Source organism: Quercus lobata, chromosome 3, assembly GCF_001633185.2.
Source record: "Quercus lobata isolate SW786 chromosome 3, ValleyOak3.0 Primary Assembly, whole genome shotgun sequence".
NCBI lineage: Eukaryota > Viridiplantae > Streptophyta > Magnoliopsida > Fagales > Fagaceae > Quercus > Quercus lobata.
In genome coordinates this window covers 68,450,543-68,470,871 of record NC_044906.1, presented here as the reverse complement: position 1 = coordinate 68,470,871, position 20,329 = coordinate 68,450,543, and the positions used below count along the sequence as shown (strand labels likewise).

The window sequence follows — 20,329 nt, the reverse complement described above, 5'->3', positions numbered from 1 at the left end:
TGGGTTTTATGGGCTTGCTTGGTGCAATATACTGTCACCACTCCAACTATGAAAGGGACTCGTCTCTGCTATTCATTTGCGAAACACACTTACCCCAAAAGGCTTAAACCCAATGGGTATAAACTCAACTATATTATATTAATAACTCATTTTTTTATTATTATTCAATGTAAGACTTCACTTACACATATACACCTAACAATACATATATTTTTTAATGACCTTGTTCACAAAATCACATAGAGGAGATTATTTGTGCATATAATTCCTACATTTTTCCCGTTGGTAGTGGATGGCCTACAACTTATCAACCTATTGGTTGAGAATGAATAAAGACTTTGGAAAGAACGAATAAAGAAGAAACAGGAGACTGAGACTAAGACTATTGCGGATTTCTTCTCAAGGTTTTCTTTGTTTTGTTTTTTGGCAACCTATTGAAGGTGACAAAGTGGTGTCAATGAAAAATGGTGGTGGTACCGGTGGTGGGATGTGTTAACTGTTGTTTTTTTTTTTTTTTTGAGAGAAAGAGAGAGAGAGAGAGAGAGAGACGGTAGCTGAGTTAAGAATGGCAAAAAAAAAATTAACAATTAATTAAATAAATAGACATCTATAAAATTTTTATTTGTGGAATAACGAGAGGGCAGAAGAGAGACTTGTGAACTCCTTTTTGTCTTCCCTTTCTCTCTAGGATCTTTTTTAGAGAGAGTCAGCAACAGCAGGCCATGTCCTTGATGCGTTTCAGAAGAGCCTTCCGATGTTTGCACCTTCGTCAACTATGCACATCCACATCTACATCTGATAACACCCACCTCCTTTTGTCTGCCTTCAACGAAGACACATTCCACCAACACTTCTTCTCCATCCCAATAATCCATGATTCATTATCTCTGGGATCCCCCACCCCACTCTTCACACTCCCTTCCCATCCCATGGGTCTTACTTCTTCCCGATATCTCAACCCCTTGTTCTGCTTTCACGGCCCTAACGATCACGACCCTATTCTCACCTACAACCCCACCACCCAACAAACTCTCACTCTTCCTTTTGATCCTCCAATCCCTGTTGCAACTGCAACTACTTGGGACATCAAAACCCATTTTGGCTTCGACCCTATAACCAAACTCCACAAAATCCTTCGTGTGAAATGGATAGAACCCATTCCACCATCAATTCCTAGAGTTATTAATATGGAGTGCATGGTTTTGACACTAGGCAAGGGGTCTTGGAGAAAGATAAACACTGTTCTGCCTTTTGATTGTACCAAGTTTGGTAATGGTGGGGAAAGTCTCTGTATTAATGGTGCAATACATTGGTTAACATGTTATGGGGATTCCATTGTGGCTTTTGATCTCAAAGATGAAAACTTTAGACTAATACCACTTCCCCATGACTACAAAGAAGAAACCTATGTACCGATACGTTTGAAATATGAACGGTTAATTGAGGTTGGTGGGCGCTTGGCTTTGATTGGTGACACGGATTATAAACGAGATTACATAATGCATATGTGGATACTAAAGGATTACCACAATCATGTGTGGGTTAAGAAGAGAATACTCTACCCAGTTAGTTGGATCAATTGTGGTCAACCTGTTCCTATTGGGACTATTTCCACAGGCGAGATATTGCTAAAGCCGCTATCTTTGTATAAGACTAAGAGTCTTGCGTGGCTGCTTTTCTATGATATGGATGGACGAGGCTTCAAGAAGGTTGACATCACTGGCTTGCCTGAATGGGTTCATTCGGGTGGTCCTCGAATCATCAGAACCATTGCTGTATATGGGTGAAAGGTCTTAGAAATGGGCCCTCAAAATCGAGATTTGCAGCAAAGAGTAGAGTACGGTACGTTCTTTGTGAAAGGCCATGCGAGGTGTTTGATGTAATGTGGGGTATTTTTATTATCCTTTTGCTTGTCTTTGGAGATGAGTTCTTGTTTTGGTTTTGTAGAACTTATAACTAGTTTAGCTATGTCAACTCAGAGGACAAGTTTCGCCATGTATAAAAATGTGAATTGATGTTATCAATGGCATCTAACAACAACAATCATCAAGATTTAGTCTCAATATTTTATGATCTGTTATGAATCCTCAATACACTTGTAAGTGGCATAGTATGTCTTTTTTTTTCTTTTTAATTGATAAGCTGCACATCTACACCCTTGATTTTTTATTAGAGAAAGAAATATTGACACTTTGGTGGTGTCATGCGCCAAATAGAATTTTAATATTGATTTTTTTTTTTCACTATTGTAGTGATTATCTTTATTTTTGGATGAGATATTATTATATGAGAAGCATATGATAGGGTGAAAGTTTACACACAAGTATGATGATATTCCATGGAAGAATTCATGACTGATGCCTTAATCTAATATTTATGGTTAACTCATAAGATTAAGCCGTCTTTTCTGATAAGGATTTGGAGTGCTCTTCAACTTCCCCCCTTTGGAGTTATTCTGGTTTCTTTGGCACGTGTGAAAATTCAGAAATTCCTAATTCTGGCAAGAAAATAGCATGCTGGATCAGTTAACTAGAACTGCTCCTCTGAGGCTACAACTGGGTTAACAACATCCTTATCTGCCATACAATGAATGGTACTAAATTCCAACCAGCACAGATGAACCCTCAAAAAGACCCTTTGGATTGTCATGGGAATTTTAGAACTTCTAGACCAGGGAATGAAACTATTTGGCATGGTTGGGCTTCCACATCTCGGTCTTGTGCTATTAATAAGTTTTATGAGCATTTATATTCCCAAGTTAGTTTTCTAGTACATTGGTTCATGATTGATTTCTTTTTACATTTTGCATAAGTTGCCTTTGAACTCATAGTGTTCCTTTTAGTTTAGTTTAGACCCTGCTGGAAATGCTAGTATGAGAGTCAGTGAGGGAGTAGGCGAGGCTACAACCTTATTAGCTGTCAAATTTAGCTATATGCTTCATAAGCAGCCTACCACCTTGTCAAGCTAAAATTTTGGAACCTCTTCATTAGAATCATGCAAGTTAAAATTCCTCCCCCCCCCCCCCCCCCCCTTTTTTTTCTGAACTTCTGACTTCCAACTTCCAAGTGTCTTTCCATAAATGAACTTGGTAGAATATGATGTGATTTCCTTGTTACATTTCATAACAAATTCGCAGAGTGCAATAACTGCAATCTAACTTGACTCCTTTCTTCTTCTTTTTTTCTTTTTAATATAATTTTTTTTTATTGAAAAACAAGATACTTCATGTGCAGAGGATGTTTTAACTGAATTACACATAACATGACTAACCATTTAAAGATGGCAATAGGCTTATTGGTCGTTTCTGATTCTCTGTTATCTCTCTTTGCTCAGTTAAATTTCAAATGGTGACCATTTGTTCGTGCTAAGTCTTAATGATGATCTTGGAACACCTCGTGACTTGTCTTTTGTATGTAATCTGTTTTATTATGTAATTTATTATTGATTGAACCTTACATTCTCACAAAAACATTAGGCATTTGGAGATTGAAGATTGAAGATCTAAGCTATTGTTTGAATTTGGTAGTGATCTTAGTAACCAATCCTTGTAAAGTTTGGACTTTAGATCCAAGGCAGTTGCTATAATTAGCCCTTTTCCCACCCTGCTGAGCAGTTTCTATGGTAACATCAAATCTTCTGTTGATGACAATCAATCTAGGGTGTGAAGTCTCATGTAAACCCAACCATTCAACTCATTATGTTGTATTCTTATTGTAATGACTTATTAACCTGTATAAACCAGGGATGAAATGTAGTACATATAACATACCTACATTTACAGGGTAATTCTGTAATGTTGACACAAACTTGCATACGTGAATAGAGAATTGAAATGACCTTGTTCCTTTTATTCCCTTTCTTTTCTTTGTCAATATTGTTTTTTTTTTTTTTTAGTTGGAAGGTTACTTGTGGGGGAAATACATTTGGATTTTTATAAATGTTACCACTGTTTGCTACAGCAACCAAACTGAGATCCATTAGCTATATAACCATTTATCCACTGATGGTGATGAAGCCGAAAATGTACCTCGTCAGTATGTTCCTCGTCAGTGCAATGGACAATCTCCAGGACCTGTTGTCAAGACAAGAAGAAAGCAAAGGAATGTCTTTCGCCGGCGTGAGGCCAGCTAAGAATACTCCGATGCTTAAGTCAGATTACGTACTCCCAGAATAAACTTTCTCACAGTTCTTTCTCTCTCGTAATTTTCCATGTCCTGTACCTTAGTGCTGGGTTCACCTTTTATAGCTTTCTTCAAGTTGGTGCAATTATGTTCGTTAAATGCTGGGTCGAGCATTTTTCTCCTGACCGTTGCATTTAATGGGTAGTGATAATCTCAGTTAAGGCACAACAGATGATTGTTGTGCCGTTACTGCTTTTGTAACTGTCTCGGCATAGTTATGGATTGCCAGCTGCCCAGCTGGCATTTATCTGTGCTATCAATGTGTGCACGCATGCCTTTGATCGTGTCGACGGGGTCTTGCCCCTACATTCGTCTCTACAAAGGACGCAGTTGTGATCATCGCTCTTACAGATGACCTATCATGGATGTTCGTCAAATGGAATAACTGGATAACTTGGATCAAGCTACTCATCCCTTAAGATTTTATTTTCCCAATGTTTAACTTTGTGATGAAATAGCGGAGGCAACTAGCTAGTGATGTATAGCATTTGCATTAGCACATCATGGGTGCCCTAACATAAAACAATCAGAAGTAACGTTGCTGGCTCTTTCAAATGAAGCACTGCCCTGGTGATATCGAGTCTTCTATGCAAATTATATTTTTATTAGGTCTGCTAGGTTGTTTTTGCTGCCCCCTCGTCTTTTGGGTGTCAAGGATACTAATGGCAGCCCAAACGAGCCATCCCTGGCTCCCTCTTAGTAACATGTGTTGTAAATAAAATTACATATAGCAATGATAGTGACCCAAAATCACAAATTTGTACTGAAAAATTTGTCTTCAAGTCCTTGTGGATTGTCCTCTCTTATATATTACATGTTGAAGAGGATAAAATCAAAGTGGACAGTCCAATTTTACAGGAACTACCACAGGCGACTACACTAGGTTAATGGACAAAGAGATGGTGCAACACAACGACACGTATTGTAGGTGGACGGATGACCTATGGTGGATGGATCGCCTATGGTGGACGGGTACTAAGTGGACGGTGGCAAAGCCACGTGGCACCTACATGGTTTATTTGATCCTCAAGGAACTTTAAATGGAAATGACTTATGCTCCACGATTAACCCTAGTCAACAAAATCTTCATATGGAAAGGATCCTGTCAAATATGTGCATTTACGATTTTCGACATCATCACATATTATAAATTTTCTTTTCCTGAACCAGATGGATAAACCTTGGCTTTTGTTGCTGGTGTAATTGAATGGACTATGCATACTAAGACCCCAAATTCATTTCTATCGAGAGCCAACATGGATAGGCAATGGTATACAGATATTTAACCCAAGATTTGTTTTTAGAAGATAATTACAGTAAAATCACATGTGGTTTGACCCGAATTTATATTGCCTATCCGTGGTTTGAAAAGTGCAACTTTACCCACTTAAGGTATGCTCCATTAGGGGTTTCATAACCAATCTCTAACAAAACAAGGGTAAATATTCATTTTTACTCCCCTTTTATGTCTCTTCTTCCAAAACATTAAAAAAAAAAAAAAAAAAAAAATCTAAAACTCAGGTTTTGTAAAAATCAAAAACATCAAACCAAATAAATTCATAATGGAATGACATTAAATTCATATTTTCAAAAGCTCCACCCTTTAGTACTGCCTTATCTAAATAAAATATAAAAAATTTCTTTTCTAGGATTTGTTGATGAGGATGACTTTGGACTCCATATGTAAGGTTAGATTTGGAATTGGGACTTTGGGTCCAAATCCACCAGATAATCACTTTGCTCAGGCTTTTGACAGTGCAAACATCATTGTGACACTTCGGTTCATTGATCCACTGTGGAAAAATAAAGAAACTCCTGGTTGTGGGCAGAGAAGCTTTACTTGATAAGTGCATTAAAATCATTGATGACTTCACCTACTCAGTTATTCGGAGAAGGGAAGCAGAAATAGTAGAAGCTAGAGAGAGTGGCAGAAAAAAAGGGGTGAAAAATGGACATTTGCCCCTAATTTTAAACTATGCTGCAAAATACCCCTATTTTGAAAGTATTTAACAAGATGCTTCCATTTTTAAAACTCGATATTAACCAAATCGAGTTAAAGGTGGAACTCGACAATAACAATGTCGAGTTTTATGACTATTTTGCCACTTAATTTTTTTTTGAAAATTTAAGTGAAACTCGACATTGCTAATGTCGAGTTTCACTTAAAAATATACATATAACTCGATTTTGAAGATATTGAGTTTTATATAGAACTCGATTTTGTCAAAATCAAGTTTCAAAAACAATGGCATTTTGCTAAATAATTTCAAAACATGGGTCTTTTGCTGTATAGTTTATAAATTAGGGACAAATGCCCATTTTCCCATAAAAAATGTGGTAAAATGATAGAAACTCTTTATGTTTTTTCTAAAGCTTGTTTCTTTAGCATTACTGAAAGGTACAAATTCACTATTAAGAAATTTTTTTTCACGATAAAAATATCAGATAAACCATGATACATTGTCAAGATTTATTTAATTAAGTGAAGACGTGAAAAGCAATTCGACAGACAAGAATCTCAGAGATGTTGTCCTGAATTTTGTGATTGCTGGCCGTGACACAACAGCAACTACTCTCTCATGGGCTACATACATGATAATGGCCATGCTGATGTAGCTGAGAAGCTTTACTTGGAGCTCAAAACTTTTGAAAAAGATCAAGCAAAAGAAGAGAATGTGTCATTGGTTCAGTGCGACACTGAGGACTCTGAATCATTCAATCCAAGAGTAACACAATTTGCAGGACTCTTGAATTATGATTCTCTGGGGAGGTTATATTATTTGCATGCAGTGATCACAGAAACACTTCGTTTGTACCCGGCAGTCACACAGGTTTAGCCTCTTTTTTCCTATTCAATTGATGCATGCTATGAAACCTTCTACCGGGAAAGTAAACTAGTTTAAATACCCTATCTTTTTATCGATAAAACAAGAATAGTTAACATAAAAGATGACTTGAATGGGACATTGCTTCCCTTGTTCAGCTACTCTTTTGCATGTTAAAATGATTCCAAGTTTTTTTTGGAGTGTGCTGAAGAGCGAGAAGCAAATCCAAAGGAAAAAACATTTGATGTCCACCTATAGCTACTCCAAATGGTCTAATTCATAGCTCTGCCCCAAGGGCAGAACGGACAAAGCTGCATTATGGTTCCAAAGCATGTAAGCTATGGAATACTTAGAATTTCATGTTCTATACTGGACTACAACTTTCTTCAATGAATGAAGCGGATTGACCTGCTTTTCGTAGAAATTATACTTCTCTAAGCTCCTTTCAAGAGCATACTCAATGAATGAACATTTTCTGTTTATAGGACCCCAAGGGCATTTTAAAAGATGATGTCTTGCCGGGTGAAACCAAAGTAAAAGCAGGAGGCATGGTAACTTGCGTTCCCTACTCAATAGGTAGAATGGAATACAACTAGGGCCTTGATGCAGCTTCATTCAAACCTGAGAGGTGGCTCAAAGATGGATTCTTCCAAAATGCATCTCCATTCAAGTTCACTGCATTTCAAGTAAGTACTTGAAGTTTTATGCTCCGTTTGTTTCGATGTAAAATATTTTACATATAAAATATTTGCAGGAAAATATTTTCATTTTACAGTGTTCGGCAGCGTACATGAAAATGTTATGTAAAATATTTTCCAGTGTTTGGCACAACGTAAAATGGAAAATAAATAAATAACCAGTAAAAATTTAAAACATTTTTTTTTATTAACTTCCAAAAGTTACATAGAGACAGATGAATGGCTAAAAAGGTTTAATCTACTTATACAAGTTCAAAATAATGAATATACATTGATCATGAATGTTTAAGGGATACTATGATAAATTATACTGAGACATCACCAATGATTAAAAAGGTTAATCTATTTATAGTACCACTTCTTTGAGCTTTAGCTGAAGCTTGTAAATCATCTTGTAAACTTCTTTTGAGAAATCACCTCGCCTCTCAAATTCATTTCTCCCCATAGCCACAGCCTCCACTAAAATTCCCACCATTGAAGTTTCCACGGCCCCTAAAGTTATCATTTCGATAACCAGCCCATCCAGGAAACCTCCCTCTGTCATTGTTAGCTGCAAGAAACAGCAAACCATCAGTTCCAACCATATGAAAAAGAAAGCACAAAGGTAGCCATGGCCCATCCAGCAGGCACTCAAAGACTCCAGACTCTCATCACATAAAATAACCGAATCCATGAGACAAAAACACATAAGTTACTTCACAACATTAAGTTAACAAGCGTAGCACACATATCCACAAAGTAAGAAAAGTTAATCATGGCAGCCATACAGAAAACAGAGGATGAAGTTTTGTGTGTCCTTGCTTGGTGGAAAATGTGAGAATGAAGCTTAGACTGTACAATGGTAGTTTAGACAGGTAAGTTATTGTCAATTAAAAGGTTAATCCCCAATATACAAGATAACAACAAATTAGGTGGCAAAGAATATAAAACAGAAAAGTCAATACCTTAATAGCACTTTGCATCGAACTGGCAGATTCAAATTCCACGAAACCAAAACATGTCCCCTGTTGCTGGATAGAAGATAGCCAAATAAAAAACATGTGAACATCATTATAAATAAGAAATCTAAATGGAGTTAACAAAGTTAAATATGAAACATACCTTGCTACTTCTAACTTGAATACCATTATGCTTAATATGCCCAAAATTGTTGAAAACCGCTTCAAGTTGTTCAACAGTTGCATTCGTAGGCAGATTTGGTACAAATATGGCATGAATCTTAGCTGGACATGTACAATCATAGATATTAGAAGAAACAAGCTGGGTATGAAAAGGGAAGTTTGAATAACATCTCAAATTGAACACCAATCCAGGTATCAATAAATAAGTTCACGAGAAGAAATAAACACCTGCAAATATTTCTGGACAAAATATAACATTATCATAATACTAATGAATCCAAAATATTAAATCATTCCATAATAACTCCAAAACATGTCACTCAGTGTTGCATAACCATCCATAAGCACACTTACAACAACAAAACCCAAAGACTACGACAATATAGCTAACATTAACACATAACCTTCCAAAATATGGAATTGTTCCATAATTATTAATAACCTAAAGAATACCATGGTACCACTAACATGTTTCACACAACGTATCCAGCAACTTCAAGTTAGAAGGTTTTGTTGAAAAATTTCTCCAACCAAAGCTTTCTCCAAACAGATTGTTTTTCTACTCTTCTTTCTTGTACATATTTTTATGGTACTCCATTCATCTTGCATGAAGTAGTCTTTTTCAATAAAATTTTTCTTACTCATCAAAAAAAGTATTATATTGTTTAACAAAAACCATTAAAATCACAAACTGCTACTTGCACGAAAAAGATTAAAGGTACAATAGCATGTTCTAGATAAGCATAAGATAAACTTTGCAAAAAGCATTGAAGTAATAGCATAAGAGAACACCAAGTTAGGTATAAGGGCTGCAAGATACACATGCAGCAATATATTTAGAACTTGAGCAGGACACAAAATAAAACATCAAGATCCACATATGTAAAGCATCATGGTGTGGGGAATCTCGTCGCAAAGATTTCCCATCCTTCACCAAAGAGGACCCACGGCAGTCCCTAGAGACTCTTGCTGGAGTTCGATCATGTCCGGCTTCAAGTCCAAGTTTGCACTCTCGTTCTCTCTTGTTTTCAAACAATATAACTACAGACCTTTCCAAATCGGTCATAGTCTCATAGTGCATATGCAAACGCCAAGTAGAATTAAAAATTCACTTTTTGGATCTGGTAAATACAAGCATGTAACCAAAAACAAAGTCTCTAAATACAACCCAGAAACATCAAAAAGAGTTCAAAAACATGATATATTGCTCTACCACCAAAAAGGCACAAATGATCCTACCAAGTATGCTTTCGAAGCACATGAGCAGAAAAAAATCAAGGAGAAAAAACAATTAATGCTAGGATCTAACATAAACAAACCTTTCCCTCACAGCACCTCCAAAGAGTGCTCCTATTTTATCCTATCTTTTTTTTTTTGCAAGACCAAGTTTGAATGGCTCCCATTCACCCCTCATCTTGATGACTTCATTAGAAGTATCATCATTCTCAAACAACCCGTTTCCATAACATTTGTCTACACCCAAAAAAAAGAGGAAAAAAAAAAGTTAGAAATTTAAACATTTTTTTAAGGTAAGTAAGAATTCATTAAAAAAATTTACCAAGAAGCGTAAATTGGTTTGATCAAACTTGAATGAATCTGTTTTTAAGACATTGGTCGGTCCCATTACTTAGAACTTCTCTGCTGTGAGGAGGTCTTCCAAGTGGTAATGCTTAAGAGCCACCTTAGAGTGATACTTAGGGTTGTACTTTCCCAATGTGCGAACATATCCCTACCGTAAGAAAAAAATAACAATGATATCGTAATTTTAAACTATAATAATTATAATACCTTCTGTCATAATTCATAACACTTACACAATCATTCCTAGCGTCAATCATAGTACAACTATCAAATCCTTCTTGCATATTCTTCCTAAATGATAATAAAACATATATATTAGCATTAAAATTAAAATTAAATTATAAAATACACCAAATATGAAAAATGTTATTAAAAAACACAAACGGTCTCATAACTTTACCTCTTCTCAATAACCAATTTCTGAGTATGAGAATGATTGTGTTTTTAAGAAGAGGTAAAGTTATGAAACCATTTGTATTTTTCAATAACATTTTTCATATTTGGTGTATTTTATAATTTAATTTTAATTTTACCGCTAATATATACATTTTATTATCATTTAGGAAGAATATGCAAAAAGGATTTGATAGCTATACTATGATTGACACTAAGAATGATTGTGTAAGTGTTATGAATTATGACAGAAGGTATTATAATTATTATAGTTTAAAATTATGATATCATTGTTATTTTTTTCTTACGACAGGGATACGTTCACATATTGGGAAAGTACATCCCTAAGTATCGCTCTAAGGTGGCTCTTAAGCATTATCACTTGGAAGACCACCTCACAGCAGAGAGGTTCCAAGTAATGGGACCGACCAATGTCTTAGAAACAAATTCATTCAAGTTTGATCAAACCAATTTACGCTTCTTGGTAAATTTTTTTTAATGAATTCTTACCTTAAAAAAATGTTTAAATTTCTAACTTTTTTCTTTTCTTGTTTTTTTGGGTTTAGACAAATGCTATGGAAGTAGAGAGAAACGCGTTTTCAAAATTTCTAAACTATGGAGACGAGTTGTTTGAGAATGATGATACAAATAATACTTATGATTAAGTCTTTATCAAGATGAGGGGTGAATGGGAGTCATTCAAGCTTGGTCTTGCAAAAAAAAAAGAGGATAAAATAGGAGCACTCTTTGGAGGTGTTTGAATATTAGTAACATCAGTTACTAATATTCAACAACAATTAGTAATGGGGGGATAAATTGGGCCATGAGCCCCGCCCGAGGACGCCAAAGAGCTCGAGGACAAACAAGTATTAATAAGGGCAAGTAGGTTACTAAGCTAATAACTGTTAAAACATTTTTCTATACATAAAAGCTTTTATATCAAAGGCTTTAGTTTCAAGGGACAAAAGCTATTTTTTATGTTGTCCACCCAAGAATTCTCAAAAAACCAAGGCAACACATAGCTTCAAAAACAAAAATTTATACGGATACCTTTTCAGCTTAATAAATCTTTTGGCACTCTGTAATGCAAAACCTCCTTAAACTCTTTAGCTGTTATCTTCCTTACGATCTTAAAAAATATATATATAACAAATTGAAATATGACGAGATATACTTTCTAATTACTCCCTCACAAACTTGTCAAGTTCTTTAACTAAGTGTTAATTTCAAATTTCCAAATTTAGATTTTCTTCCTCTTCAAGAAGGTGGTAGAGGCAATTTGTGGGCAACTCTATTCACCAATCCATGAACTACTCCAAACCAAATATTATTTGGTCTCACTACCTCTGCTCTGAACCTACTCAAGAAACTCCAATTCAGATCAAAAGATATATATCTCTCTCCATACCCAGAATTTACTATCCCTGGCAATGTGGTCGAATCCGTCACCACGTGCAATTCAGTCATAGATTTTGTCTGAGCCAAAAAAGTAGTCCAAAGCCCCAATGACTCTCCCTCTAATTGAACGCTTTTCTTGAACTTGTATCCCGGCACACTCTAACAAACAAGGGGATAGATCGCTGGTCCCTCGCTATAAATGTTGTGACAGCCATCTCCTTTGGATGAGCTTTTAGCACTGCATCACAGGACACTGTAACTCTCTTATTTGTTGAGGGAATCCATAGCCTCGGATGAAATTTGCATCTCCCTAACAATGTAAATAAACCTAAAATAACAAAATAACAAAAATTGGAAACTAGGGTATTAAAAAATAAAAAATATTAGAAATATACATTTGCAACCACTAATCACATCAAACTCATCAGCTTTAAATGCTAGCCATTTTGTGAACCGCAATCGGGAATCCACAAAAAGGGCAATAACCATTGTAACAACATCCTTAGCCTACAATAAGATATATATATATATATATATATATAAAGAAATAAGATATATAAAGAAATATTAAGCATATTAATTTAGTGTTTAGTATGCTTAATATTTTTACATTTATCTTATTTCTTTATACATATATATATATATATATCTTGTTGCAAGTTAAGGATGTTGTTGCAATAGCCATTGCCCTTTTTGTGAATTCTCGATGATTGCGGTTTACAAAACAGTCAACATTTAAAGCTGAAGAGTTTGATGTTATTAGTGGTAGCAGAAGTATATTTCTAATCTTTTTTATTTTCTAATATCCTAGTTTCCAATTTTTGTTATTTTCTAATTTTAGATTTATTTACATTGTTAGGGAGATGCAAGTTTCATCCAAGGCTATGGATTCCCTCGGCAAATAAGAGAGTTACAATGTCCTGTGATGCAGTGCGCTAAAAGCTCATCCAAAGAAGATGGCTGCCACAGCATTTATAGCGAGGGACCAGCGATCTATCCCCTTGTTTGTTGGAGTGTGCTGGGGATACAAGTTCAAGAAAAGCACTCAATTAGAGGGAGAGTCATTGAGGCTTTGGACTACTTTTTTGGCTCAGCCAAAATCTATGACTGAATTGCATGTGGAGACAAATTTGACCACATTGCCGAGGATAGTAAATTCTGGGTATGGAGAGAGATATATATTCTGATCCAAATTGGAGTTTCTTGAGTAGGTTAAGAGCAGAGGTAGTAAGACCAAATAATATTTGGTTTGGAGTAATTCATGGCTCGGTGAATAGGGTTGCCCACAAATTGGCTGCCTCTACCACCTTCTTGAAGAGGAAGAAAATCTGAATTAGGAAGTTTGAACCTTTCGGAAGGCTTTGAAGAGCGACGATACTTATAAAGTAGAAGTTCTAAAGGATCCCGCAACTTCTGTAGAAGTGGAGGTTGTAGAGAAGCACTCCGAGAGAACTAAAGTTATGTTTAGCTCTATTAGGAGGTGTTTAGAAGGCCATATGATTAAGGAGAAAGGATTTGTAGAGAATGACCTTGAGGAGAATATCAAAATTCCTAAGTTCAATTCATCAGATGAGACTGAGAGATTTTTTTTAGGTGTGATTGAAGGTAATATAGATTTTGAAGTGTTACAATGTATTATTTTAAATTGAGATTTCTTTTTTTAAATTGAAATTTGTTTTTTTGTAGATATAGGGCAAGGAAGATAAAGTTTTAGATACTGTTGTACTCCAAGCCTAGAGTAAAAAGTTAGCTGCAACAGTTGTAGAGCTAGAGATCCCTATATTCTACGGCCCATAGAGCGCTGGTTCATATGAAGATAAAATACTATAAGTATAAGATAGATGATAATTACCCCTTAGAGTGTGAAAATTTGATGAAAAACTGGGTATTGCATTACTTCTCTAAGTCAGAGAACATTAGATATTTATACAAGATCTAAGAGTGTAACTAATTTCTACCTAATCTCCACTATATACGCATCTAATCTCTATAGCCAATTATATTGTTACACGTATATATAAAATCTACTAAATGAAAAGTCTATTCTAAACTACATGTCGCACAATGCTCTGTTATCAAACAGAAAACATGGTTAAATTTTGTTACAGAAAACCTACAGTCTGCAAGAATTTATATAATTCGATTTAACAAATGGGTGGGGTTGGTCGATCACGGCCGGTGGTGAGTGGTGAGAGATTCTTGAGGTGGTGAATGGTGAGAGGATGTACTTCACTCCAAAGCACTTGAGGACTCTTGAGGAACTTTGGCTAGTAAACAGAGTCTTAATGATGTTACAAAGGTGAAAACCTAAAAAAATTTGAGCTACCTTTGAAATGCTAGGTACCTTTGTTGGGAAAATGACTTATTAGGGAAATGAATTTGCCCTACCAATTTGAATTTCCCTAACAGTTTGCATTTCCCTAACAAATACAAATTGTATGCTTGCTTTCATCCCTCGTCAATTGCATTTCCCTAAAATTATTAAGGAATTACAATTTACATCATTAGGGAACTAACAATTGCTTTTACTAACAATTTGCATCCAATTGCATTTCCAATCTAAAATTATTAAGGAAATGCAATTACATTGTTAGGGAACTAACAATTGCATTTCCTAACAATTTGCATCTAATTGCATTTTCATGACTAAGTTGCGTTGTAGAAACTGACTTTGTCAAGCTCCAAGGCTATGGAGCCCCTCAAGTCAATTTTTACACGCATCTAGTCATGTAAATGTAAATCTTGTTAGGGAAATACAAATTAGTTGGGCAAATTCATTTCCCTACATACAACTCAATCATTTGAGTTGTTAAGGAAATGCAATTTGCATTTCCTAACAATTTTTAGTATATAATTTCCTAAAATGCTAGGGAAATGCAATTTACATTTCCCAAACCATTTGCATTTGTTAGGAAAATACAGATTGTAGAAATTTGCATTGTTAGGGAAATGCAAATTGTTAGGGAAATGAGTTGCATGTAGAAAACAAATCCCGAGAACAAATCCTAAAAAAATGCAAATTTTTTTTTTTTTGTAAGCCTATCAAATTAAATTAGCGGTATTCTCGACAATTCGCTCTAATTTAATTTGATAGTCTTACTCAAAAAAATATTTTTTATTCAAGGGTTGAAATTAAAAGTGATTTTTAAAAATTTTAATCTCAATCTTTGATTTACTAATACACCTTTTGATTTGCTATGAAAAATTATATACTTATACTGTCCTCATGTGTGGGCTGCGTTACCTTTGCCTACTGGTCCACCACTTCACACTAAAATATTCCCCATCTATTTAAAATTGCTAAGTCATTTTATGATATTAGAAAAAAAATTAAACAAAATTTGACCTCCTTGTTTAAGGCTTTTAATCATATGGGAATGACATGACTATTTTAAATTTGTAAGTCTTTTAGTGGAATGGTAGACTAATCCACCATGAGTATGGTATAATTTCTCCTAATGATAGCATGGCATACACTAGGAATGTAAATTGGTAAACCTTAATATTTACTAAGCATATGATAGCATAACATACACTAGGAATGTAAATTGCGTAAGGAATTAAGTATAGCTAACCTCACTCCAAAGCATAGCATACTAAATGCAGTTTTGCAATTAATTCTCCCAAAGCATTTGATCTCATGCAAAAAAGACAATGCAAATGTTCAATTCCTGTGAAGTGTGGAAATGATGTCATTTGAAAATTTATTAATCTTGAAGAAATCTTTTTTAATTTTGGCAAAACAAGAAAAAGGCATTTCTGTGACCTCAAGAGCCCTTGTGCAATTTTTGAGGTTTTAGGTGTCATTTTGCAAATTTGTGAAATCCTGAGGTCAAATTGTAATTTCGAAAAATTTTGGGTTAAAGGGTAATTTTGAAAATATTTGGGGTGGTTTGTAATTTTGAAAGATGTTTGGCTTACGGATCCGGATTGGGCCCTTGTGGTGGAATGGATTTAAAATGGAGCTTTACTTTTGGGCTTGGCTTGACTTTGATTTTAAAAGGCTGGTGGGCTTATGTGTGTGATTTTTTGGATTGGGTCTGGGTGAAGCTAAATTTTAATGTGGGCTGGAGCTTAGAGGCATTCGGATTGGGCCTAAAGGAGAGAATTGGCTTGGTATTTTTAGTGGAGTGGGCTTATGTGATTTTTAGTTATAGATGTAGCTGACCCAAATGGGTCCAACCCAGTCCAAACCCAAACTATTAAAGGAAATCTCTGTAGACCAATGACAGAACGCCACCTCACCATCTTATCTCTTCTCTTAAATCTTTTTCTTTCTATTTCTATCTTAAACCCAAATCAGATTATGCCTTAAGCCTTTCTTTCTATTGTTTGGTTGAGTTAGTGAGTTTGAGGATTTGGGATTTGGTTTTGGCTGTGATTGGAAATTTGATCTGGGTTTTGAGGGGGTTTGAGAAAAGATTTTTATTTTGGGTTTTTGAGGTTTGTTTTGAAATAGGTATTTGTGGGTTTTATGAGCTGGGTTGTGTGTGTTTGTGCCCTGTATTGTGTATTGTGTGCGTGTCTTGTGTTCTGTGTACGGAACTGACAGAAAAAAGAAAAAAAGATGACCTTTTTAGGTTGAAAGATGCATGCTTGTGTTGTGTGAATCAAATAATACGAGTATGTGCATAAAAATTGGTTTCAAGTAGACACAGGCAAAAATAGGAAGTGATGTTACCCATCTTCTGGATACTCAGTTTTCCTCCTTTTTTTCTCTGCTTTTCTTGCTTGATCTGCTGCAGTTGTTTGTTGAAGTGGTTGTTGTTGTTGTAGTGGTTGCTGGGAGCTTTTTGTGTACTTTTGTGAGGCTTTGGGAATGAAAGGAAGAATTTTTCTGACGAAAGTATCGGACGCCACGTACTTTCCGATCCCCATGCCTTTCGAGAGCGAGTACCCCGAGATCTTGAAAACTGGTGGGACCCATTCACCGTCTCGGTCATCGAGGTCGACGTCGTCGTGGTCGGAGTCGAGCAAGACGAAGAAGACGAAGACGAATTCGCCAACGTGGACTCGCAACACGGAAATATCGGCCTCGAATTAGGATTTTCCCTGAAAACCCGACCCTTTTTTTTTCGCCGCGGCGCGAGGAACGCGATCTCGGAGGTCAATTTGAGGGGAAATAAAGGAATTAGAGGTGTTATGATTTTTTTTCCTCGGGACAGTAGGGTGTTTGGTTGGTGAGAAAATCTAGGGTTTGATCGATTTGTGTGGCTCCATATGTTTCTCGAAGCTTCGATTTAGAGAGAGAGAGAGAGAAATGGGTTGAAGTTGAAGGGTGACTCTGAAATTTGGGAATGGACTTTGCGTTTAATAAAAGTAGTGAATTTGTTTTGATTTCTATTTTTATTTTTTTGTCTGAGAGAGAATTATTGGTGAGAGAGGCGGGCTAAACTGGCTAAGCGTACCTGCTCTCCTACATGATTTTGGTACACACGCTGTTCTGCAGTAGCATTGAAAAATGTTAATGTTACTCTATTTTATTATTCTAAAAATTCACTTTATTATTGTACCATTCTATTTTACAATATCTTCACATCCTAAACTTCTATTTTTCTTCTTTTACTCATTAAAATAATATATTTACAAAATAAAATAATATATATAAAAATTATATCTTTTCTCTCCCATCTCTCTCCTCTTTCTTATTTTCAGCTTTCTTCCATCTATAACTTCCACCGGAGCCTTCATTTCCGATGAGGTGGTGAAATAGTCCAACAATAACCATCAACTCAAACACCAAAAACTTCATAGATCAACCAAAAACGCATCAATCAGCAAAACCCACAAACAAAAAAACCTAAATTTCACAACTCGGCTTCAATAAAACCCAAAATTTCATGGGTCGTGGATTGTGGTTTGTACTCGCACTACTCCGGTTGTGGATCGTAGGTCGTGGATCACGAATTCGTGATATGGGTTACAGGTGGCTGTGCTCTGTAGTGCAGGGTTGTGGGTGGTTGTGCTCTGTAGTTGTGGATCGTTGGCTGTGTTGGGTTGCAAATTCGTGATATGGGTTGCGAGTTGCGGTTGCTCGTGGATCGTTGGTTGTGCTGGGTTGCGAATTCGTGATATGAGTTGTAGGTTGCGGGTGGGATGCTCTTGGATCGTTGGCTGTGCTAGGTTGCGAATTCGTGATATGGGTTGCGGGTGGTCGTGGATTGTTGGCTGTGCCCTGTGGTGTTGGGTTGTGGATGGTTGTTTCGGTTTTTGGGTTGGCGTGATATGGTGCTGGGTGGCTGTTTCGCGTGGTGTTGGTTTTTAGGTTCAGCGATGGAGAGACAGAGACAAGAGATGAGAGACAGAGGAGAGAGAGTCAGATAAAATATTATTAGTTTTTTACAATACTTGCTATAATGCAATTCTATGTTTAGAATGGCACTGTAGCAGTATTGCAAAAAAAATTGCAATACTGTTGTTTAGCATTCTCCAATGCATATGGTTTTAGGGCTTAAAATTCCAAATTTCCCTTAGATTTAGATTTGGCATTAGCATTCTCCAATGCTAATGCTCTTACTAATACTATTACATGCATTCTATATGGCTTGGCATGTTGTGCCATGTTTGTCGATAGTCATTTTGTCTAATACAAGGTTTTTTTTTTTTTTTTTTTTTATGTGGTAATTAAGTGATGAGAATCAATGAACTTCAATTAATTAAATTGTTTTAAAAATTGTTGTGCCTATAGTGTTACTCATGTGTGATTTTCAAGTGAGAATAAAAGCTCTAATTAGTAAACACGAAGAGAGTTCACTTCTAGAAGACCCTCCTTGGCCTCCAGACCACCGATCCATCCTTCACGCGCCGCTTGGGGCTCTCCTAGGAGCTAGATCAAGAGAGAGAGTTTGAAAGTTAGATAGGGATTGGGAAATCGAATAGAGAGAAATGTTTGGCTCTGGTTTGGTTTAGACTAAGAGAGAAAGAGAAAGAGTGAGGCGTTGAGTGGTGGTGGTCAGTGTTTGACACGATGGAGTTTGGAGGTTTTGCTTGGCTCTAGATCGGAGAGATCGAAGAGAAGGAGGGAAAGCTTTTAGGCTAAGATTGGTTCAGAGAGAGAGCTTTCGGTGAAAGGAAGATCGAGCGATGGTGATGAGCTCTTTGAGCTTCGGCCATGGAGGTTCAGCGAGAGAGAGAGAGAGAGAGAGAGAGAGAGAGAGAGAGAGAGAGAGGGTTAGAATGTGCTAGAGGGCCGGTTGGGTTAGAGAGGAAATAGGAGGGTTAGGTCGGGTCTAGCTCAACCCATTTATGAGGTCCAGCCTATGCCTCAATCAGCCTTAGGCTCGAACCAAAACCTACCAAGCCCAAATCATTTTATGCTAGCCCATAATCCCTTAGGCCCAATCGTTGGTTCAATCTTCTAGTTCAAGCCTACATCTGATCAACCTAGCCTAAATCTGAAATCTACACTAGGCCTTGGTCCAAACCTCTTTTAGATTTAAGCCCAACATCCATTGGCCCACACATTTTAATAAAAAAATGGGTCCGTCAGAGCTGTAAATCAACAATTGATTCACAATAAATCTTGACATGTCCATTAATTAAAATAAATTTTGGTGGGAGCTTTTTGTATACTTTTGTGAGGCTTTGGGTATGAAAGGAAGAATTTTTCTGGTGTTTTTGCTTTTTTGACTTTGTTTTAGGAGTCAAAGGGTTGTTATTGGCTGAGTTGCTGTGGGGAGGAGGACGAGTTATCTGCCGGCGATCTCTGTTTATGAGAGAGTGAAATAAAGAGAGAGAGAGCCCTACTATTGTCTTTAGAGCATCCACATCAGTGAATGCAAAATTTATGTAAATTTGCACATCTAAAACTTACTTTTTCTATTTTACACTCCCATTTTTACAAAACACCCACATCAGTTTGTCTATTATACACATTTATTCAAATAAAATATTTATCTTCAGATCAATCCATACCCACCCAGCCACTACCCATCAACCCACCCACCTAGCCACCGCCATCAACCCACTCAACCACCATCACCCCACAAAAAATCCAAAACCCAGAAAACCGAGACCCCTAAACCCAAAATCGAGACCACGACCCCACACAAAAACCCCAAGGCACCAAAGGAGGCGCTGGAGTTGTCTAGGTAGTAACGAGCTTCGTCGTGGTTTCGATTCTCTAGGGCTGA

General features: G+C 36.4%; 1 protein-coding gene, 1 long non-coding RNA gene and 1 pseudogene across 5 annotated transcripts; 2 read left to right on the top strand and 1 right to left on the bottom strand.

The window, feature by feature from the left end:
* Positions 1-929: 929 nt before the first annotated feature.
* LOC115981333 (F-box/LRR-repeat protein At2g40920-like) lies at positions 930-1,787 on the top strand. Its single transcript, XM_031103483.1, has one exon. The coding sequence runs from the start codon at positions 930-932 to the stop codon at positions 1,785-1,787; it is 858 nt and encodes a 285-aa protein (XP_030959343.1).
* A 2,234-nt stretch (positions 1,788-4,021) lies between these two features.
* LOC115981332 lies at positions 4,022-7,704 on the top strand (annotated as a pseudogene).
* Positions 7,705-7,866: 162 nt separating this feature from the next.
* On the bottom strand, positions 7,867-17,719 carry LOC115978716. 4 transcript variants are annotated; one of them, XR_004088842.1, is made up of 7 exons: positions 15,773-17,718; positions 10,640-10,697; positions 10,384-10,554; positions 10,145-10,298; positions 8,806-8,927; positions 8,649-8,714; positions 7,867-8,254 (listed from the first exon to the last, which is right to left on the bottom strand). It is a non-coding gene; the product is annotated as an uncharacterized LOC115978716 (long non-coding RNA). The 4 variants fall into 4 exon arrangements; XR_004088841.1 differs by having other exon boundaries at positions 10,384-10,697; positions 15,773-17,719; XR_004088843.1 differs by lacking the exons at positions 10,384-10,554; positions 10,640-10,697 and having other exon boundaries at positions 15,773-17,716.
* Between the last annotated feature and the right edge of the window lie 2,610 nt (positions 17,720-20,329).